Genomic DNA, 24,800 nt, shown 5'->3' with positions numbered 1-24,800 from the left:
TTAGCAGTCGAGTGTATACAGGCCGACGTTGTGTGTAATCGAGACTGAGTAGCAACAGTGTAATGAGGACAATGTCGCAATCGTAACAAATAGCAAGTCAACTATTCAATGTGAAGCATCTATCGAAGTAGGTTTGTTTAAATCGAAGTGAGCGTGCTGTAGAGGTAGGTGCGTTCGACAACGTTATCGAAAACGTTAACGTTTATCTATGAAAAGGTACCTGTAACATAGAATCGCGTTAACATGTCTTACAGACAAGTAAATTGATATTGAATAATTGTGGTGGTAGACAATCTAAAGATCTAAAAATATGGTTCACCATTTTAAATTTAATCTATTTGAGAACAAAGGTTAAAAATCCCCTTAGGTAAAATTAACTTCGTTCCATTCGAAAAAAATCAAGCATGTAATTTACTTAAAATAAAACTTAGCCTCACACTTTCTAAGTTTTAAAAATAACTATACACTGAGAAAAGAAGTATGGTAAAAACTACACTAACATGGAAAAACTCACTGTGTTTCTGGCTCTATAAAACACCAAAAATTTCGGTAATTTTTACAGTAGCACGTTTGTTATGATTTTGGTAAAATTAATAATAAAATATGGTTTTGTAATTTGTGATAAAATTTGGTTAGTGAGGTAAAATCTGGTAATTTTATTATTATACCTTATACCTTTTATTATTATACCTGTAAGATTTAGCATAAAAATAATTTATTCGATTAAATTTACCGTTCAGTTTATATTCAGTTTTGTATTTTTTTACTAAATGTGTGGTAATAAGAACTATTTACGTGGTAATAAGAACCAAAATTTTTGATAAACCGCTAACATATACGAGAAAATTACCAAATAAATGAGTTAAACCTGGTATTTTTTTTATTAACAAAATTGTATTTTTTTTCACCAAAAATATTCTTACCATACGGAACGGTAATTTTGCCGGAATGCTTTCAAAAGCAAAGCTACTAATGAAACATGGTTTACTGTCACGAAAGTCATAATGCTTTCAGCAACACAATATTTATTGTTAATTGGCTCGCTATAGTTTTGTGAGTCTTGAAGGTTTAGCAAATAGGAAATGATTTGCTTTTAAATATTAGAGACAATATTAGCTTTTAAAAATTAGAGATCAATATTTGCTTTCAAAGATTAGATTTTGAAGGTTAGATTTAAATTGTTATAAGGTAATATTGTAATCTCATATGCTGGACAAACTGAAAGTTGCAATGAAAAGTCGGAATTTCAAAAAAATTTCAAGGAAAGCCGCATTTAAAAGTCAGAATTTAGAAATATTCATTTGTCATACTTCTAGACTATGCTATAAGAGAAAAATATGAATTTTACGAAGTATTACGTTAGGATAACCCTGCAAAAGCATTACTAATTTGTAGCAGCCATCTTGATTTTCGCACTTGCAATATTTCATGTAACACCTCAATTAAACACGCGTTTCACTAATATTTCCTAAAAATCAACTGAACTATTCACCATCTGGCTTTCAAGGCACAACCAAAGTATCAAAACCGCAACCTTAAACTTTAGTTTAAAAAAAAAATAAACCACATGTATGTGAAAATCCACGAATCCATCGCGATTGAACTTACAGAAACGGCAGCGTCGCGTGACACTAGCCGTTACTATTAAAACGTCTGCTATTGTTTATATATTGGGCGAGGGGTGCTCGGCCTTGGGGCTTGTGATGGGGTCACGCGAGATTGAACGCGTGGTTGTCGTCTGCAGCTGTTAAGCGGGCAAATTCAATGAATATAAGTTTTAATTAGATACCATAAGGGTATATTCAAATTTTTGTTCATTTGGCCATGTGCAGATATTTTCTGAGGAAAGGTCAGAGGGAACTCGCTGTGGTGTGCTGCGAGGATATATTTGCTTTGATTATCCTGGTTATTCAGTATATTATATTTTGGATCTATTTTAAGAGTTTATGACGTGAGTAGAGAATATAATTTTTTACTATAACAAATCAAAATAACTCACAAGACTTAAAACATAAATTTCATTTGATGCATATTTAGTAACAAATTTTCCAACTGGAATGTACGCTTTACTCAAATTACTAAACTAATATTTATATTTTTTTGTATTTTACAAAATTTAATCTAAGTGCAGTTTCACATATGAATTATATGCTCTATTAGCTTTGAATCAGTCAAACAGTATTATGTTATACATTTTAATGACGGATAATTTAAATAATTAAATTAACAAGTAAATTATTAATTAATACAGTAAGTAATTACATCATTATTGCAATGAAATTGTTTAATTACGTAGTTAATCAATTTTTTAATTAACTAATTAATTTAATTAATTTTTTTTGAAATTAAGAGTAAAATTTTAGATTATTTTTGAGATAATGTGCATTATATTTATTACAAACTTTTATAATTGTTCATTGATCTTTCAATGTTTCATTGCTCAGAAACTTTTTTGAAGCTTAAAGTAATCAAAACTAGCGACATAATTTTTGAACAACAAGGGAGTATTCCAAATAGCCAAAACAATCATTTGAAACAAATTATATATATTATTTTATAAATTTATTTAAATAGTTTATTATTAATAATAATAATTGTTACAGTAAATATGAAAATCACCAAGTGACATCGGAGGAAAAATGAATTAATCCCGTGCTTTTTTATTTATAGTTCATATTAAGAAAAGGTTCAAAATAAGAGAATGATAATTGATTACAAAACTTTCTTTAAAAAGGAATATTTTGAAGTTCGGTTTTATTTTTTATTTGTTACAAAATTTTTATATTATGCTTTATTTTAAAATATGTTTTAAATAATTAATTGAAGTTTTTGTGAAGAAGAATTTTAGTAAAATTGGTTTATTTTATGATAATATATATAATTACCTTCTTCCACTATAATATGATAATAAGAAATTTTTTAACCTTTCTATTTTAAGTATTTCAAACAATAAAAAACCCAATAATAATATTTTATTATATATAATTAAAAAATTAAAAGGAAAATAAATATAAATAAATAAATAAAGTAATTAATAAAAAAATAAAAATAAATATAAAAGTATTTTAAATTAATTATACTTCTTAATACATTTCATTTCTAGTCGTCGGAAGTTTACACATGTCCCCAAATTCTCTAGCTAGGTAAATTCTAGCTACTGGTAAGCGTAAAGCCTGATTGTCTAACAAAAAAATGTGAAATACCTTTTTAAATTAAAATGTTTACGTTATTTTGGATAAAAATTTCCAATTATCTATTTTTTTATTGTTTTGCATTTCTTCAAGAGATTAGTGAGGATAATCTTGACTAATGATTTTATTGTTTGATTTCTCAATTTTTGCCATCAAGGTTATAATTTTTGCACTTATTTGCCAAACCTTAAAATCTGCTTTGTGAATAATTGCTTTTATCTACATAAAAGATCAATCATTTCACCCATTTCTTTTTCCTTTGGTCTCATTGCTATGATATATATTTTAAGATATTTTTTTTAAATGTTATAATTAATTTTTTATAGTTAGAGTTGATTTATTGACAAAAATTTTGGAAATCTAAAATATTAATTTCAAGTTTCCTAAATTAAGAAAAACTCTTAATGGGATACCTGCAAGTGAAGTAGTGTGGGTATCTCGATCCTGATTGGTTGTTGAAACGCGGCATTTGTTTACATTAGCAACTGCTTTTTCCATTCTATTTCGTGTGAGCCAAACCCGTTAAGTATCAATTCGTTTAAGTCATACATTCTTATATATTCTTTCTCAAAGATTCTTTCATAAAGATTTCAATTCTTTCACTATATATTTCTTTGTTAACACAAAGACGGCACGAAGCCATGCAGAACATATGCAAACTAATTATGCATGGAAGTTGTCAGGTACATAAAACAAAAATATGTACATTTTAACTCGAACACATAAACAAATAATAAATCTACGTGAAGTAAAAGTCGTAGACAAGAAAGAATTATATTTCAACAAATTCGTTGTGAGATATGGCGTTGTATTTAAATTACTTTCGTTAATTAGCATTCTCGCTTATGTGGAGAAACTTAGCTCGACTTTAACAAGCCATTTTACTTATAAGCGATCAGCTGGTGCTGACGCCATGATTCGTATGGGTGGGTATCCGTGATCTTCGTCTTGAAGTGCAAGTACCCAATTAAAGTATTCTGTAACAATAGAGTTAAAAAATACGAAAATAAATTCAAGGTTATCCCAGGAAAACATTGAATTAACAGTCTCCGTTGTCTACTTTAAAAAGAACTGAAAAGGGACAAGCAAACTCCTTCGTAACAGGCAACCAAAATTTTTTATTGAAAATTTAAGGAAAAATATGGAGACACATTAACAAGATAATAAATTTTAAATACAAAAAAACTTTAAAATTAAGAAAGACACCAAGCAGTTTTCGTTATAATACAGCGAAATAAATTGAATAAACTTCCTGACTATTTTTAATCAAACTACTTACATTTTTTTGTTGGAAATTTAAAAAAAATTTTTCGAAGCAACATTAACATGATAATAAATTTTAGATACAATTTTAGAAATTTTAGATTATCGCGAAATAGAAGTTATAGTCAATACAGAACTCGATTTATGTCAAAGCAAGTCACAGTTGTTTTCTAACTAGTGCAAATAAAAGTTTTCATGATTTTATCGCCAATCGAAAATTTTACTTCTTTCCATAAACAAACTAGAAGGAATTATTTAATAAAATAAAGATTTATTAATGTGAAAATAATTCCGTGTTTGTCATACTAGAAACTTCATTTTCGTAATAAACTTCTATTATTCCTAAAAGTTCCCTTGCGTCTTTAAAAAGTGACTGCATTTATAGTTCTTAGTCTGACAAAAACAGAATTACCTTCCACATTTTGGTTCATTTTCACTAGTTTTCAAAATGTTTATTTTATTTTAATATCAGCTTGTTATTGTTGCAACACGCTTGGGAACTAAACACTGGGGGTTTCGCGTTGATCACCCAACCGGAACATCTGCTCCTGCATCCCAGAGCTCAAGGTCAAGAAAACTGAGATGGGTACAGTAGGCCTTGGCCCTCTGTGGGCTGTCATGCCACTGAGTTTAGTTTATTGTTGCAACACAACAAAATGGTTGAAGAAATATAAATGAACCAGCTCTTTTTTGAGCCATTTTTTTCTAAAATTGTATTCAGCAGTGCAAAACTCTTGCTGTAATTGAGACAAGTGTTTGTTATTTATTAAGCAATTTTTTTTATTGTCTCTAAGCTTTTTGACCAACACAGCCAAATATTTATAAATCGATATATATTTATGTTCACATAATTTAAATGTTCAATTAAAAATGCAGTATAAATTTTTTCAAAGTCCGTAATTATTTTTTTAAAAGTTTAGGAATTTTTTACTATGAGCCACACATAAATAGTTTTGATTTATTTCTGAAACAAAAGCATTTGAATTCAAATTCAACACTAAAACTAAAATATATTATTCATACAATTTAATACAAACTTTATCACGATATACATATTTCATTTATTTTTATAGTTTTCTGAGGTTGCTAACCGAATGCTAAATCGAGACGCATAAAACACGGTCAGACATAAGCTGCTATATTCCATTAACACATTCAAAAGGTCATTCCTTTGCGAAGAGAAGAGAAGCGTAAAAAATAGAGCACCTTAAATATTTACATCGAAGGTTAAAGGTGATTAACAAATAAGTAGCCATGGCCCAGTTTTACTTGACCATTGAAGTCTATGGATAAGACAATTATTTAAAGAGAAAACTAATAGAAAACGTAATGGGAAATTAATGAGTCATAATAATAATTTTCGAAGTTAGAATTCTGAATATAGATTTTTAGGTATACACCCATTGTACGTAATTAGGTTTCTTGTTTCGCTTCGTTTACATCATTTAATTGAAAATAAGTTAAACGCTTTATGTTCGATTAACATATTGTACATATTAGGAAAATAGTTTAAATTATAATGTGGTATTGGGCATGTAAATTATTTTCCTGTCGAGTCAGCTTTTTAAGTTCATTTGTTATTTATAAAACACAATAGTTAGATACTAAAAGTGATTATTAACTACATCAATTTTTTTTCTAAGCTACACTTTTTATCTTTGTAATAAAAAAGATATTTTGAATCATTTTATAAATGGGAAATAAAAATAGTTTGAATAAATAACTAACAGCACAAAATTTTTCACGTTGCTATAATATCTTGATTTTTGAAGGGTTAATAAGATAAGAACATATTATGATAGGGAACCAATTCGCACAAAAAATAAATTCAGCTTAATGATAAATAAATGTGTTTAATCTATAAATATTCAATTCGTAAAGAAGTAAAAAAAGTAGAAATTTAAAAAAAATTGAGGCAACCACTTTATTAAATTAATTTATCGAGTGTATTCAAAATATTTATAATAGCTTAGTAGATATATTTATAACAAATATCACTTTGAAATATTAAAAAGAACCCCAATTGATAAAGAAATACGAAAACAATTGATAGCATTCTTATCAGGTTATTGGTATCACAAATGTTCTGGTATATTCGTAAAAAAATATTAAGTTTTCGAATATCATACTCGCAAGATGTGTCTAAAAATCAGTTAATTAAGTAAAATTGTTTAGAACAATATATAGTGTTTAATTTATTGATCACATATCCTTTGCAAATTATGCTCAAAATTATTAAGTGTATACTATAATAGTTACATATATATATATATATATATATATATATATATATATATATATATATATATATATATATATATATATATATATATATATATATATATATATATATATATATATATATATATATATATATATATATGTATATATATAATATGTATATATATAATATGTATATATATATATATATACATATATATACATATGTATGTATATATATATGTATGTATGTATATATGTATATATACATATGTATGTATATATATACATATATATATATATACTGAACAGCCAAAAAAACTGGTACAGGCATGAGTATGCAAATAAAGGGGTATGGAGCCAATCAAAGTACACAGCTGCAATCGGCAACGCGTATGTAAGACAACGAGTGTCTACAATGCCAGGTTATACAGATTTAAGTGAGTTTGAACGTGGTGTTATAGTCGGTGCACGGGAGAGAAGACAAAGCATCTCCGAGATAGCAATGAAATTGTGATTTTCACGTACCACCTTTTCACGAGTATACCGTGAGTATCAGAAATCCGGTAAAACTTCAAATCTACGACATCGCTGGGATATTTGGGATGCCTTGCAACGTGATGTTCAGAAGATATCCCCACCCCCTCTTACTCCCACTGGTTTATGGACAGCCCTGCAGGATTCATGGTGTCAATTATCTCCAGCATACTTCACACATTGATCGAATCCATGCCGCGTCGTGTTGCTGCACTTCTGCGCGCTCGCGGGGGCCCTACGCGATATTAGGCAGGTATACCAGTTTTTTTGGCTCTTCAGTATATATATAATACTATTATACTATGTACTTAATTTAATTAATTGCTTCCAAAGAAACCTTTATATGTTAAGCAAATATGATAAGAAAAGATAAAAATTAATTGAAAATAGCATATTAAAACTGTTTCAGAAAGAGGTAAATTGATAGAGTTATTCATATCTACCTCTTTGTTTATAATGTCGTAATCGTTATTTCACGATCAACGAAGGCCTGACCTTATACCACGAGGATACACTGATTTTTCGAAAAATTTGGGGTTTGAAAACTCGACTTATACATCGAGATATGCTGTAATAAATCTCCGTTTTGAAATTCCAGATCAAATGATGGTAAAAAGTATCAGCACTCTGGTTGCCGGTACTTTTTACCGTAATATCTATTTTTACCGGACATGTTGCGGAACAAAAAATCTGATACACCTTAATTTTATGGTAAAATATGTGATGGTAAAAATGGATTTTACGGATGTTTCATTCAAAGTGTCAGTACTTGATATTGTAATTTAATCCGGAATTTTTCGCAGTGCAAGTACATTAAAAAATGAAACATTTTTGATCTACGTAGTCCAAACTTGCTTCGCACAGTTTATTTAAAGTATAATTAAAACCGAAATCGTGCTTTATGATGAGGTCGGATGTAAGAAGAAGAAAATCTAAGAATTGATAATTAGTACATGAAACAATACATGTTTTTTTTTATTTGAACAGACATCGCGTGACATTTGGCGTAAAAGTTGGCTCGTTAAAATCGATAGTGTTTATATATTCCTTCGACGTTGTCCATGATTTACTTACAGAATTCTTCCGGCTTCCATGATATTCTTATTAGACTCACGTTAAGACATCGCTCTTTTGGGAAATTCCCTGAAGTCCAATGATCTAAAAACACATGCTTTTAAGTGAATGATTAAAAGGAAATGATGTTCTCAGGTTTTAAACCTCAGAGTTATGCACATGAGTTCTTGAAATTTTCTATTTTTATAGATTCGTGGAAAAATTAAGCGAAACTTTGCAGAATAACGTTTAGACATATTTTTATGTTAATTTAAGTTTCAAAGTATTTGTTACTTAATAACTGGTTTTTGTAGTTTTAAAAAGATTGAAAAGTTTGGCAAAAAATTAAAATTTAAAGTATTTGATTTATTAGTTCAATACTCGTATTTTATATTATATTTTCAGTTGCGTTTGAGGATAATAATTTTATAAACCATAAAATTTCAATTTCATAATTTCAATAATTACTGATGATGTTACCTAATTTTATTTAGACACTGTTAAAGTTAAGTACTCCTAAAGATTACGGCAGCATGTCGATTTTATAAGCATCATAAGCAATCGCTATTGTAATTTACTCTGCTTCAACACAGTGCTGCTATAATAAGATATCATGCCGACTTTACGAGCATCATAAACAATCGCTATCGTAATTTACTTGGCTTTATTACAATGCTGCTATTATATGATAGCATCTCGACTTTGCAAGCAACATAAACAATCGCTATTGTAATTTACTTGGCTTCAACTCAGTGCTGCTATAATATGATAACATGTCCACTTTACAAGCATCATAAACAATCGCTTCGACACAGTGCTGCTATAATATGATAGTTTGTTGACTTTACAAGCATCATAAATAATAGCTATTGTAATTTACTTGGCTTCAACGCAGGGCTACTATAATTATGATAGCATGTAGACTTGACGAGCTTCATAAACAATCGCTATTGTAGTTTACTTGGCTTCGACACAGCGCTGCTATAATATGATAGTTTGTCGACTTTACAAGTATCATAAACAATCGCTTCGATACAGTGCTGCTATAATATGATAGTTTGTCGACTTTGCAAGCATCATAAACAATCGCTATTGTAGTTTACTTGGCTTCGACACAGCGCTGCTATATGATAGTTTGTCGACTTTACAAACATTATAAGCAATAGCTATTGAAATTTACTTGGCTTCATCACAAAGCTGCTATAATATGATAACATGCCGACTTTACAAACATCATAAACAATCGCTATTGTAATTTACTTGGCTTCTACTCAGTGCTGCTATGATATGACGGCATGTCCACTTTACAAGCAGCATAAATAATCGCTATTGAAGTTCATTTCATTTCAACACATCAAAATAATATGATGACGTGTCGACTTTACAAGTAGTGCAGTAAATTTTTCCCCATTAGCTTATTTCACGTGAAATGAATTTTCTTAATACCTATTATTTTCAAATGCAAACTTTTCCCAGTGCATTTTACCTACACAAATCCATTTCGGTCATTCATTGCAAAATATTTACCACTTGTTTGCGTTTAGGATTTAAATAAGATTTCGAAGAATTAAAAAAAAATGGCAATCAGTTCAAGACAAGTCAAGACAAGTTTGAAGAATTTGGTTGATGAGGCAGAAACTCTGACTTTAATTTGTTCAGTTTTTTATTGAGACATTTAAGAAAGATTGAGTAGTCTTCAGTTTTGGATCGAATGACAACTATTTCAGATGCACAGATTTAGTTTGTCGAGAGTAATGTTGCTTGTAAAGTGTATGATCATGCGTATCGTATGATCGTATGACATGATATGGATATTAATCACACGATGTATTTATAAGAAAATGTAATGATTCAGTATATAAATAACTTAAAGCTTATTTTATAGTGGACAATCTAATAATAATTCAACTCGTTAGCAAAATTGTAATGTTCAATATTTTTAAAAACTTTTTTTTAGTTACATTCCCGTAATTAATTTTTAGAGTACAAAAATGATTCCTATTTTTTTGTTCTTTATATGTATCTAGATAAAAGGAGTTTATTAGTCAATTGCATTGAGAACGGGAACAATTTTCGGCTTGAAAAAAAAGTATATTTTAATGATTATTATTACTTTATTCATATTATTTATATTTAGTTACATGTTCTATTCAAAAACCATGTTAAAGCTGTCAACCAAATTCAACATACAATACGCGAAAACGCACTTTCTCAAAAATACTTTTTTTTCCCGATGAATTCAGATTGCTGGTTCCCAAAATATAGGGGATAGCCATAATCTTGGAAATATAATTCCAATAGTTTGGACACCTAAATATTAATTTTACTTTCAGCATATTACGCCATATCTCAAAATTTTTTAAAGCGATATAAAATTATTTGTACCTAATTATAAAATTTGCTATTCCAAAGATAATTCCATTCAAAAAATAACTTTTTGTAAATATTAATTAATTTATATTATTTTATTTATTAGTAGTCAAAAAATTTTAAACTGTGAAATAAACAATTTTTTACCTTATTTACAGGACAACATTTGAGTGAAATTAGTCGAATAAGTCCTGAGTTTGAGTTAAATCACATAAAAAGAAGAGTAAAGCAAATTATTGAGAGTTTATTGCTTTTCTTATGACTATTAAAAGTCCGGAAATTAAATTTTAAGAATAAAGCCTTTGAGGTAAAATCGGATTTCGAATTTCCGGAGATGTAATATATTTTGGTCAGTAAACCTATAAAAGTGTGTTAATTGAGGTTCTTATTTGTCACGAATTGTAGAGACCTGCAAATACAATTATCTTGAACTCTTGCATGCTACTGCTGGCATATTTTTTTCCCTTCAGCATTTGGAAGTGCATTTTACATTCGAGATATATTCTTGATCAAATTTCCTTGCTGAATTGTGACATTATATCCTAACCGGTAACCAAAAAACTCCTTTTTGATTTTTAATGCTTAAAGAGTAATATTCAACATTGTAAGAAAAAAGAAATAAGAAAGAGAAACAATTTTTTCACTCTAAATGTATCTTTAAGTATTTTGGCTAAAGCAATTTTTATTTTTTTAATGACCAAAAACGAAATGTTAATACAATGTTACACTTGTATTGTTATACAAAACTTGCATTGTCTTTCATTTTTTAAAGGACAAAAAGTTTTTATGAGATATACTCTTAAACATTAGAAAACTTTTTCTACTACAATAATGCATGATTTGTAAGTCTTTGAATTAGGTCAGTAAGTATTTTTTTTCATTTGTCAAAGTTAGTCCTGATTTGGTATCAAGAAAGTTTCAATTCCAGTATTTTTTTACATATTTTTATGACGTCACAAGCCATATGGTTAGAAATGGGTAATGTTGGTCATATATTGGTTAAGGAAAAATACTTTTTGAGGTTGAGTTGTTTATTTTAGAAGCATGTTCTTGTTAAAAATAACGAAATTAAGTTCGAGTTACGTCAGTCATTCATTTAAAATTTTTTTTTCAACGAGTGAACTGTGAAATCATAGATCACTTTATGAGGAAGCTTTAAAATTGTGTTTAATTTTTTCTTTTTTACAGTTGTGCTATTTGATATTTAATGAAAAGTAATTCACTTGAAAATTGCACACATTTAATGGGATGAAAATCAGATATTTCTATATTAAGTTGCGATTATGTGCTTTTCACAATGTTAACAAATTACGTCAGTAAGTATCTTTTTTTCCTTTGTCAACGTCAGCCCTGATTTGGTATCAAGAAAGTTTCAATTCCAATATTTATTACATATTTAATAATTTTTCAGTCTGCATGCGTAATTTTTCGGTCTACATAAAAACTTTAAGTAAACTACAATTTATTTTTTAAATTTTTATTTTAAAGGAAAAGAAAAACAAAATTGATTAATCTAAATAGGAAATGGGAAGCTTTAAGAAATGAAAAGAAAATTTCCTTTTATGAGCTTTGGTTCAAAATATTATATTTCACTGTAAGTATTAAACGCAAATGATTGTTTTAAAAAAAGCATAAATTTTTTTGGGTGAAATTTGGGATCACGTGATAACTAAAAACATTCATATTTATCTTTGTATTAGTTTGTTTGGTTTATAACAAAGTTTGTATAAGTGAACTAAAACTATGCATAATACATTCACTGTATGACTGGTATTCTAAGTCTTTCATTTTTAGAAATCGAAAAACGTTAAACAAAACAGTTCCATCCATTTTTACGAATTCGTTTCAAAACCTAAGAGTTGCTCAGAGTTGTAAGTCAGAGTTTATTATTTAAGTACATATAGGGTAAACTAACCAGTAAAGGAACACTTAAGCTTCGCTTGCCTTTTAAAAAATTACATTAATTTCAAAATTCGTAATTTTAGTTAAATGACAGTGTCAACATATTTGTTACTAATCGCAAAATATGTAAAAAAAAAATTGCAGAGAACTTACATAATATTGTTTTAAAGTTTTGGAGGTTCAAGTAACAAGCAGTTGTTGTTGTTGTTGCTAATTCCCATCTGGTCTGACGGAGTCAGACCAGATCAGTAAATCCGTTGACATTTAGGAAGTCCGAAACTAAAAGGGGAGAGGAATGAATGTCGTTCCAGTCCAGCCCTTAAAACAGTTCAAGATGTACTCAGGTGATGCCTGGTTTTGTTGGCATTTAGGGCAAAGAGGAAAGATCTTGTGATTAGCAGAAAAAGTGACTCACGGTGCTCCGGTCTTTGGACAACAGAAGCTGCATACCCCCCCCCCTCCCATGAATCAGTTGACAAATAACAAGTATTAAGAAGACCAAGTGAAGGAACAGCTCTTACCAGTGAATGAACATCCAGTAAAGGAACACTTAATTTTGGTTATTTTTTTATGCTCTTTGTGAATTTATAAGCCATCATATATATTTAAAAACAAGCTTATTCTTGAAATTATAACATATAAATACTCGGAAAACGTTAACTTTTTTTGTAATCATGAATTGAAAATTAAAGTGTCAGCATATTAGCACATACTGTTCATTCACTGGGAAATCTATGCCCAGTAAAGGAACATGCCAGTTCCCTCACTGGTTAGAAGTTGTTTCTCGCATTTTTAACATACTTTTGATGGGGAACATCACAAAAGGTACAAGAAAATTAAAGTTTATCTTTTATTTTCATTAACTTAGAAAAAAACCGAGTAAAGGAACACTTGTCCATTTACTGGTTTTTCATCGTTTGGTGATCGAGTAAATAAACACCCCCTTATCTTAGTACTTTATTATGCTATGATGCTAAAAAATAAAATAAAACGTAACTTCAATAACTATATTTTGAATTCTCTTTTTCACAGTGAGAAAAATATAACTATTACATGCAATTAATTCCATTTCAAACATATAAATACAAACACTCACCTTATAATTTTTCAAAGAAACAAGGTGTTGCAGAGATAATAAAAAATTCAAAATTTTTTCCAGAGAAGTCTATTTGACCAGGTAATCCAAAACATTGCTAGATGACTTCCTATTGTTTGACAGTAAGCTATTATTACCAATCAATCTAACGCAAAACTTTCAAATTCTTATTTTTAATCAATATATAAATATGAAATGTTCCTTCTCTGGGTAGTGTTCCTTCACTGGTTGGTTTACCCTAAATATAATTAACTATTGCCATAAAATAAATAAAAAATCCAAAGTGAAACGGAATTTTTATTAGTTACTCAGAAATTTTCAGACGAACTCAATGCAAAAGGAAGAAGTTATCGTATAATATAATGTTTTCGACCGTTTAATATAATATTCTGGGAAAACTCTTCTTAGAAAACGACAGTTAGAATTCACGAACCTTTTTTAATCACTGTAGGGAAGCAACTTCACCATTTTCTCTGCCCATGACGCATACAAACAATTAATATTTTCATCAAATAATTCTTTGTATGGGAATCCATTTCTGATGAATTTCATACTGATAAAGAAAAATGATAAAAAATTGTAATTTTTGACATCGTAAACATATAAAAAGTTTTCCTACATCATCGCAAAGATACGTTTTAGTTATAAAAAAAAAAAAAAATATTTCACCAATGAGGCGACTAAAAGAGTAAGTAAATAGAATAGTTTTTGAAACTCATTTTTGTAGTGAGGGAAATAACCAGTATGAAAATTTATTACATTTTACATCATGAACACTTAAAATGTTTTTGTAATGTTTTCCTCCATCAATACGTTTCAGAAACCTAAATGAAATGTCTCAGAAATGAGATGATTCCAGATGAGATGGACATTTTTGACATTTAGGGAAGTAAATAAAAACATTTTTGGTACTTTTTTAAACTTTTTTGTGAAATATCAAGTTTTAAAAATAAATATTTTGCTATCATAAATGGATGGGGTTCTCTGTTGTATATTGGAATATTTACACTACAAAGTTTATGAGCATGTAAAATAGGTAATGAAATTACGACAGTTCACAAACGAATTTCTAAGCACTTGCATTTAGAAAAAAATTAACTTTGTTTTCGTGTGGCCAGTAACCCCTTCCAAAAGTATAATCCACAAGTTTGTAGAGTATTTAAGTAAGCACAGGTGTCGTTTTTCCTTTCAATCAGTATCACGTACGATACTTTCTTGTTCCTTCCGGTCCATTTCCCTACAAGATGATGTAAGTAAATTCTACAGGGGGTCTGTTGGCCGATCGATGGTCAAGTTGGGTGTGTCCAGTAGGTCAAAAGGTGGACGCCCTCTGGTTAGAAGGAGGAAGTGATTTTCAGAAGAGGAACCGCTCCGATGATCCCTGGAATCGTTTGTCTTTCATTTTCGGCTCTCCGCCCCCTAATTTTGACAACAATTTTATGGATTCCACCACTGCGATTGAATATGGATTTTTGCGACAAAGTGATGTTAGTCTGTCTCCGGAAGTAAATTGGGGAATGTGTAAAATATTGTTAATAACTAATTTTTTAGAAATGGGTAAGAACATTAGGGCTTATTAGATATTTGACATTTATATCATTTCATTCACTCAGGATGGTTTTTTTCATTTTTTTCTGTGTTTTACTTAGCCAAGTAAGCAGCAAATACAATAATGAAAAACCAGGTAATAAGTATTATAAAATTTCAAATGATTATTTTGTTTCTTCCCCCCTCACTTATGGAAAAAATGATTACAATGCTAATGGTAAAATTTCAATTTCAGTAATAAGAAATTAAGAAAATTGCAAGAAGAAAACTGAATTAATAAAAAACGATTGGGAAATAGTCTAAGACTGGATATATATTAACAAAAACTTCTGTACTACGTGCAGCTTCGTTGGGAAGATCTAGAATTTATATAAAACTAGTGAAATAACATCAGCGGTAAATAATAGAAGATAAAGTTAGTAGAACTGTCTTCATTTTACTTATTACTTTTAAGTTTAAGTCCGACAGATTTTGCAAGTAGGTATTGCAGTCTTATATGTTATTAAGTAGTCATGTCTAAATTTCAGCGTCACTTATTACATTATTTTGAAACTGTGTAAAATCTTGACTATCATTTTCACCAAAACCAAAGAATGGCGTTAAACAACACGATCTTTCGTCAACGCAGGAAAAATAAAAACCATTTATTTGGCAAATAGTTTACCATTTATATTTAAAACGAGGAAATATTTTGCAGGGTGTCAAAAAGAGTGTCCAGAACTTATTTCAAAATTAAAAATCTTGGTAACAAAGTAGGATAGATGAATAAAACGATTAAATTTATTCATATGAAAGCAGTAAAAATTCTGCACAGAAATTCTGAAATTTAGTCGCGAAAATTGCCAACAGATGACGCTGATAGCTATTAATGACCAAAGCTGTTAGTTCTATCGAAACTCCAAAGAAGGTCTCAGATGAGGAGGTTTAAACCATGCATTCAATTGAGCGAATTGTGTTTCTGATACTAAAATATGATTAAGGTTCTGCTCTCCATTCTTTTCAAAAACGCTATAGAGCGTATAGAGTTATCAGTTGGAATTTCTGTATAAAGTTTTTACATTTTTCTCAATAAAAATGCAGACTGTTTCATTCATTTTATATTCTCATCGTTCTCTATCCTAAAACCAGCCTTCCACTGAAGCTATTGAAGTTTGCTATACTCTTCGCGTCAACTGGCACATAAGGCCTCAAGTCTCTTTTTTCTAGGCATCCCTGTCCTTTTGAATCCTCTCATCCATTTATTTTTGCTTAGCACAAATATTGGTGCATGTATCTTTCCCAAGCAAGTCTCGACCTTTCTTTTAATGTTTTCTATCCGGCGTCCAAGTAAGTTCGATATGGCTAAACGGGATTTCCCCGTTATCCTGTTTAAACGGAAGTTTATGTCCATCTTCTATCTCAGCCATCTTCTATCTTCTTCTATTCCAGTCTATCTCAATCTTCTTTTCAAAATTTCCCCATGAATGGATGATAATTTTGCCTTTGTTAGTATATCTTCGTTTTAAATAGTGTTAAGCCAGAAGATGTTTAAAATAATTCTCAGTCTTCCACTGAACAATATGCACAATATCGCCAATTTTATGATTTTTTTTTAATTAGATGAAAATTACGAAAAAAAAAGTTTATTACTAATTTTTTTAACACATTTATGAGTCAAACAATGCAGTGTAATTGTAACTTTTTAAATATTGTAAAATTAGATTACTAATCCATTGTTTTTAAAAATGTGTGGTATTTCTGCATTACTATTTTTTATAATCAGCACAGAGAAAGTTTGTTAGAGATGGGTAAATCGTAACCGAAACGTCACTGAATGACAGTCATAACTTAACAGTTAATGAACAACTGTTACGAACTCATAACAGTTATAAAAATAGTGTATTATTCTCTAAGACAGTGTTTCTTAACCTTTTTGATATAATGGACCCCTTTTTAAATTTTTTAAGAAGTCATGGACCACCCCCCTGCGAAAAAAATAATTGTAAGAAACATCAATTATTAGAAAACATTTAATTTTATTATTTCAATAGTTTACAAAATTTTTAAAATTAAAATTTTTATTGTGAAGGTTGCTGCTGCTTTTCCTTAATTAATAAATTGAATTGGGAGATGGTTTTTGATAAAAGCAACGTGCATATCGTGTTCAACATTCAATCGATTTGGATGTTATGTTTTTATTGTCACAAGTGTGGAAAATCCCTCCTTGCAAAGATGCGCTGTAGCAAACGGAATTATAGCTGCCATAGCTCGCTTTACAAGCAACGAATAGGCTTCCAAACGTTCTAAAAATTAGGAGTTGTCAGCGGACCCCCAAAATACAACTCATGGACCCCTTAGGGGTTCATGAACCACAGGTTAAGAAACCCTGCTCTAAGAGTTATTATATAACAATAAAGAACAGCATTCGAAGAAAAGCATTAAGAGTAGAGAAAATAAATGACTGGCAAAATTTGAAGCTTCGTATATCATGTTACCTAGATTTCAAATCAAATTGAGTTTTGATAAATTTGTGTCAGTTGTTTTATTTTCATGCGTTAAAACAATGGTAATAGGTTTCAGAAGATCAATAAAAGAATCCATCAGCTTTCATGAAAATGTGCTACTTTTTATCCATTAACATTATTTGCGTGTTAACAATAAATGGTGTTTCTCACGGTTTGTAACCAAAAAACAAAATACACGCATAAAAAGTGAAAAGATTCTGCTTTTCATTTCGAACGAAGGTAAATGTAACATAGACGAATATATTTTAGGTGTTATTAGTGTTAATTAATATATCATATTATCTCAATTATTCAATTTTTATTATCTTAATTGATCTATTGTTATCTTAATTAATTTAATCGTTAATTAAATGACTTCATCTTTAAGTGTCACAAAAATAAGTAAAATTCCTAAAAAAAAGATTTCATTGGATAAATATCGTATAATTCTTAACTTTTGTCCATTGAATTTTTTTTAACATATTAAATGTTATGAATAATTTATAATTTATTTATTTAACATATGCTCAGATTTTAAGTTTATATTTGTGAAACTTTTACTTTGCTTATTAGCTAACTTTTACTTATAAACAAGCCTATATTTTTCTGAACTATATTCTGTTTGCTGCATTGTACTATAGAATTATTTGTATCAACTGAAGAAACTTCCCTTTTTAATATTATGAATAACCAATATCATATTCGCTAGATATATTCTTAGGCCTTATGGTTATATTTTTGAATTACTTGATGAACAAATTTTATAATTTTTCTAAGCCATTTTTTGGTACACTGTAAAAATATTCTGGATCAAATCTCTGTTAAAAACACAATCATTCATCAATAACATTACGTTATATTACGTAACATGTAAAAATTTATTTTTACGTGTTGCGAAACAAAAATTATCTGATATGCCTTAATTTTTACAAAACTAATTATCGTAACATCACTGAATATCTTTAATTAAATAAATATTACTGTAAAAATTACGTTGTAATATTTTGGGGTAAATATGGTAAAAATTTTACTTGTTTATTTGTATTAACAGAAGCAAACAACTGACAATATATTTAGGAATTACTTTTCTTAAACAATATCTAAAAACTATTTATATTTAAGATCATTTTGAAAGTTTTCAAAATCGAAGAGTATTATAATATTATCATGATGGTTAGGAATATATTTAAGACGTTTCAAAAAGTACTTTCCTTCTTAGAAGTGCTGTTAGAATAAAGAAATAAATTAAATAAACATTTGATAAAAAATTATAAGCTAAAAAATAATTAATTTTCTTTTAAAACAAAAATAGTGGAAATGTATTAAAAATTAAATTCAGCTAAATAACAATACATGCATTAAAACTTTAAAAATATGCTTTAAATACAATTATAAAACTGATTACTTTTATCTAAATTAATGCGTATGCATACAGAATAAAATATTAATCATTCTTAATGCATAATTTATTGTCTTTTTAACATGATAAAACAGAAACAATGCAGCTTAGTTGACTATATAAGCGTTAAACCATTTTTTTTTCAAACTTGCGTTGCTAGGTTTTCAATTTGATTATTTCATCGATAACTCTTACTTCACTTACACTACAGTTTATTTTTGTTCACTATGACGTTTGGTCACCGGTATTCCGTTCTTTCCCAAGAGTATCACTAAATACTTGTGAAGCTTCCTAGTACTCAACTTTATTTATTGTTTTCTGGCAAAACGTTCTTCTTTTTCACATGATTAGGTATTTGCGAAACCTTCCATACGTATATATTTCTTGACTACGTACAGGTAAAATAAGGAAGTGGAATAAAGTAAGAAGCATTGGTATTTGATTAAAATTAAAAAATTAACTTGAAACAAAAATTGTAAAATGTGAACTTCAAATTAAGAAATTAATCCAAAACCGTGAAATTTTTGAAATCATTTGCTATACAACTTTCTTTTATTAATCTGATTTTAAATTAAAGATCTACTCTTTAGTTTCTCTCTTTTTTTAAAATAATTCTGCATAATTAATTTAAAAGAATTCCAAACCTGACTTCAAACATTTCTTACAGAAAATAAAAAAAGATCTTTCTGGCTATACCAATCACAACTGAAAAAAGAGAAATAGTAAGAATAACGTGGTCCAATCACTAAGAAAATGACCTTAAACCAAAAAAGTAATAAATTTGGCGATCCTTGACCAGGGCGGTTTGGGATAATATACTATGAAAAACCAGGAGTTGGTCGCGCCAGTGAGGAAGAACGGAATAATCTGAAACATTTTTTTTCCAAAATATTTATTTCGCTCGTTTAATAATTTAAAAAATATTGTAGGTTTAACTAGGTTTTCATTTAGAATCGTCATTTTTTCTGCTTAATTTAAATAGTTTTAATCGATAAATTCATTTTTTTTATCTTCATAAATAATTAAATTATTCTTAGAATAAATAAATCAATACTATAAACAATTATATGAAACATATATGTAAAAACATTAGACAAATTTACATGAATATGCGTTTTAATGAAACTTATGAATATGCGTTATAGAGTTATGAATTTTGCAAATTAAAACCATAGACTAACGTTCTAATAAATTTCTAATAAATTTTCTGATAATTTTCTAATAAATTTTCTGATAATTTTCTAATAAATTTTCTAAAGTTCTAATAAATATTAAAAACCAAAAATTAAACTATATTTTATTCTTTGAAAATTATTCACTTGATTAAAAAATTTCCATAGCATTTCATATGTTAGAAGTGTAAGGTAAAATTCTGCATAATAAGTGTCTTGTTAAAATTACTCCTGTTAATTTTTCTTCTGAATTAGTTTAATTAACTTAGTATGCACAAGTTTGTAATGATAAAGAATAAAAATCCGTGAAACAAAATAGATAAAAAATAAAATATAAAATATGAGTTATAATATTAATTAGTTGTAATAGTTTTATGAGGCAATAAAAATCATGTGCATTAATTTCTAAATGTTTAAATGGAGTAAAAATGCTAGTTGGTGAATTAGCTTAAGAAGTCCAGCTACTTATTTGGATGATAACAGGAAATAAACGAAAAAATAGCATACTTCAATTTTGTACACGTATACTTACTTCTATACTTTCTAAATTATGAGATTTTATTTTAAATCAACTCTTTACTAAACTGTAAAACTTGAAATAAGGTAAACAGCTAAAGGAAGTTATGATTAACAACAGTGGTTAAAGGAACAGGGATTACCAGAGTCATTGTTGTAAGTTATCATGTAGTTACAGTTATTTTTGCTTTGTAGATGAATTGAGTGGTTCCTAATCCAGCGGAAGCATGAAGAAGCCGCGGCGGAAAGAGGCTTGAATATGATCTGGAGCATCTCCTTTCTCATGGCATTTGTCACAACGGCTGCAGGCATGTACTTCAATTTCGTAATTGCATAATTGCATCGCATTATGATAAAAAATGACTTTGTTTAAAAAAAATTACTAAAACTAAATAATTTAAATTATCACCTTAACTTTTATGAAACTTCACTGACATCTGTCGGAAGTGGATGAATTTATTTAAATAAAATTAAAAGAAATCTAGATGCTTTTCGACAGTTGTTAAGGGCACAGGTGAAACAGAACAATTTAAATCTAGATATATAGAATCTTTGGCATAAAAATATATTTTTTGTTTTAATTTCAGGAGTTGCCCCAACAATCGATCTTTCTCATAATATGCGAATTTTGAAGCTTCCAATGGATACAAAACCTGGTAATTTTTATTAATTTATTTAATGTTTTTAAATTTAATATTTCTAAATTTGTTATGCTAACCTCTAATTTTGTTTTGCTTAATTTGTTCTGCTACCCTCTAATTTGTTATTGTTAAATATGTCATTCTAACTTATGATTTGTTATTGCTGAATTTGTATAGGCACTCTCATCTACAGATTGCGAGGTTCTGATCCTGATAATGATATCCTTACTTTTGGCGTTAGAGGAGAAATAGGAAATCAATTGTTAGATATCCGGTCCATAACGGAAACAAGAGCCAATGTTTTTTTAAAATCTATACCCACGGTAAGCCTTTTTTCAATTTTAGATTTACATCAAATCATATTCCTGAAAGAGTCTACAATTTTGGCAAATTAACATTTAAAACATTAATTAATTTCATGAACATTTGAAATAATTAAATTTATATCTGGAATATGACGAAGATTAGAAGTTACAAAAATAAAGACACGTATAGTAATTTATTGCTATTTTTCAATTGTTTTGAAATGTTCTTTGTAATCCTTGTGTAATTTTTTTTAAGGAAAATAATTTTTGAAATTTATTTATAGGAAAAAGAATACAAATTCACCATTTATGTAACAGACGGTATACAGGTGAGTTTCTATGCATACATGTGGTGTTCTTATTATGTTTACACTGTTGTTATTAATTCTAAAAATTTATTTTTCTCTGATTTAGACCACAGAAGTAGAATCCACTGTAATCATCAGCAATGCTACGAACCAAAAATCACCTTTCATTGAATATGATTCTCTCATTTCTGTATCCGAAGTAAGATTCTATAAATTTTTTAGAGTGGAATTTTATGAATATATTAGCGAAAGAGTATTAAACTCAATTGATTGATGCTTCTAAAAATATGAGGTGAACTTAAATGAAATTATCTGAGTGAGACGTACCTCATGAGGAATAAAATATTAGGTTCTAAGATAAATGTACAAAAATCTAAAAAGAACGTTTAATTTTGAATTAACTTATCTCTCTATATAAAAAAATTGAACGCGGCGTCACTGCCGTTGTTTTGAGTGCTCAATTTTACGTTGCATTTTGATTTACTGTGCCACAGATATTATAAAACTTGAAACTTGAATCTATGAAGGTGTGTAAAATAATGTAAAAGGAAGTTCGAGGTAGTTTGATAATTAGTTCGAGAATTATAGTCTGTTAAACTTGTAGTAAAAAATATCATGCTAGACACTATGCAGCCCTCAGTAAATCAACTACTGAATTGAAATTTGACTTGTTGAGGGAACCATTAATTGAGGTTTTTTTAAAAATTTAAGTTTTCTCAAAAGGTATAGCAATTTTAATTGCTTTCTTTGCAAATTTTTCTTAATATTTTTGTTTTAAATAGTGATTATTTATTCATAGTTATAAGAATTTCTCTCTTTCTCTCTTCAGACCTTTATTTAATAAGTTTGAGTTTAAGTTCATGTAGAAAGTACTGGGAAAGGGAGATACGACATGTTGCATGAGTAAATCTTAACAATCTATATTGAAATTTTTAAAAATATGAAAAAAACCTAATTTAAGAGAGATAAAAACAGATTCCAATTTGACTTTATTTATTATCTAACAAAAAAGAACTATTTAAAAAATAAACTTAAAATCCCTATATAACAGTATTAAATATGTAATGAGTATGTCAAAATTAAGAGTAATCCCCGTGTATTAAAACTCATACGAATGCAATTGTATATTTTTAAAATTATGTCATTGGTTTTAAATACTGCATGTGACCGATCTAATTTGTTGTAGCTCACAGACGAAAAAGAAGTTATCGGAACCATTGTGGTCAAGAAAAGAAACAGCAGTAGTCTATCAGTTCTGTTCGAAGTAGATGGTTCCGATAAGTTTTCTATTCGATACCTCATCAGTCCTTTGAAAGAAGCCACAAGAGCCGAACTCTTTCTTGTTCAGAAATTAGATTACGAAAAACAGAATTTATACTCCCTTACAATTTACGCACTGGTAAGTATTTTTATTAATTGGCTCCATGGGGCAAATTTTATCTCTTATACAAGGTTTTGAATAAACGAAATTAAATTAATTATCATAAGGTTGAAATTAGCTTGCACTTGAATAAATATGATGCATATAATGTAAATGTTTGTACACTTCATTAATTTTGAAATAAATAAGTTTTCCTACCGTTTTCATCCATACTTAATTATTTTTCAATAAATACTATCATTATCATCATTTAAATAATTCAACAATAATAGATCATTTATATATATATATATATATATATATATATATATATATATATATATATATATATATATATATATATATATATATATATATATATATATATATATATATATATATATATATATATATATATATATATATATATATATATATATATATATATATATATATATATATATATATATATATATATATATATGTCCTTATTCTATGAAGTTCCAGCAATTTTATTCTCTTAGTTCACTTATTGAAAGGTTTTTTCAAATATTAAAATGTCTTTTTAAATTTAAATTAAAGAATAAATTTCATTCTTCAATTAGAAAGATTAATTAGAAAAATCAAAAAGATTTGCAATAGTTTAATTTTTTTTACTTTTTTATTTTATTTTTAATTAGTTAATAAATTTTAATTAAAAGAACCACCATTCTCTTTTTCATTAGATATTGATGCAAACAAACATATTAACTATAACCAATGGAAAACTATTTGTTTTTTAAAATTTGTTTTCAGAATTTTAAAGATAAATAATTGTTGTGAGGAAAATTTAATGTATATGAATAATTTTGAGGAATCTGTCAATCTAATTTATAGAAAAAGTAACTGCGGAAAATTTGCTCTAATTTTCATAATTTTCTGCAATTATACAACTTATTAATTCTATGACGCAGTTTCTGGAGCTCTAATTACAAGCAAAAATATGTTTTGGTATTTTTTAATTATGAAAAAAAATCTAATAGTTCTTAAAAATCTGTTAGATTATGGGAATTATATTTGTAATAAAATATAATATCCAAAATATAATTTTTTTTTCTTTCATATTCAAAAATTTATCAGGTATCGATTTCGTAAGTTAAAGAAATTTCAATGATGAATAAAAATTTCTCTTTGATCTAAATAACTGCAAATACGTGCAAACTTGGAAAATTTTGTTTAGGAAGTGAGTCGTGTTTCGAAGAATTTACCTTTAACACAGAAAAAGACATCGGTGTTTTATGCTGTATTTCATAACCGTTAAATATTAAAATGCTAAATATGATATTTTTCTTTTATTTTGCCCTAAATCAATTCAAAATAATGAAAAAGTAAGAAAAATATGTTTAATAAAATTTTGCGTCATAGGGTTATTTAATTTAAAAAAGTTATTTAGTTTC

The 24,800-nt window shown here is 28.0% G+C and overlaps 1 protein-coding gene across 2 annotated transcripts in view; it reads left to right on the top strand.

Annotated features, from left to right (window-relative positions):
• The window catches only part of Cad86C (Cadherin 86C), a 71,493-nt gene that overhangs the window by 15,156 nt on the left and 31,537 nt on the right, over nucleotides 1-24,800 (top strand). Inside the window, exons 1-7 of one of the 2 annotated variants that reach the window (XM_087159461.1) lie at nucleotides 1,607-1,951; nucleotides 20,946-21,058; nucleotides 21,338-21,406; nucleotides 21,569-21,714; nucleotides 21,981-22,025; nucleotides 22,111-22,203; nucleotides 23,191-23,403. In XM_087159461.1, the coding sequence (XP_087015587.1) occupies nucleotides 21,010-21,058; nucleotides 21,338-21,406; nucleotides 21,569-21,714; nucleotides 21,981-22,025; nucleotides 22,111-22,203; nucleotides 23,191-23,403 (615 nt within the window). In that variant the 5' untranslated portion in view covers nucleotides 1,607-1,951; nucleotides 20,946-21,009. Of the gene's footprint in view, nucleotides 1-1,606; nucleotides 1,952-20,945; nucleotides 21,059-21,337; nucleotides 21,407-21,568; nucleotides 21,715-21,980; nucleotides 22,026-22,110; nucleotides 22,204-23,190; nucleotides 23,404-24,800 lie in introns of those variants that run through there. The other variant, XM_087159462.1, reaches the window with a different exon arrangement.

The sequence above is a fragment of the Parasteatoda tepidariorum genome, chromosome 3 (assembly GCF_982258835.1).
Source record: "Parasteatoda tepidariorum strain Cologne lab strain chromosome 3, Ptep-v5.0, whole genome shotgun sequence".
Taxonomy (NCBI): Eukaryota; Metazoa; Arthropoda; class Arachnida; order Araneae; family Theridiidae; genus Parasteatoda; species Parasteatoda tepidariorum.
Note: the sequence above shows the minus strand (reverse complement) of the source record. Positions and strands in the feature narration are given on the sequence as shown.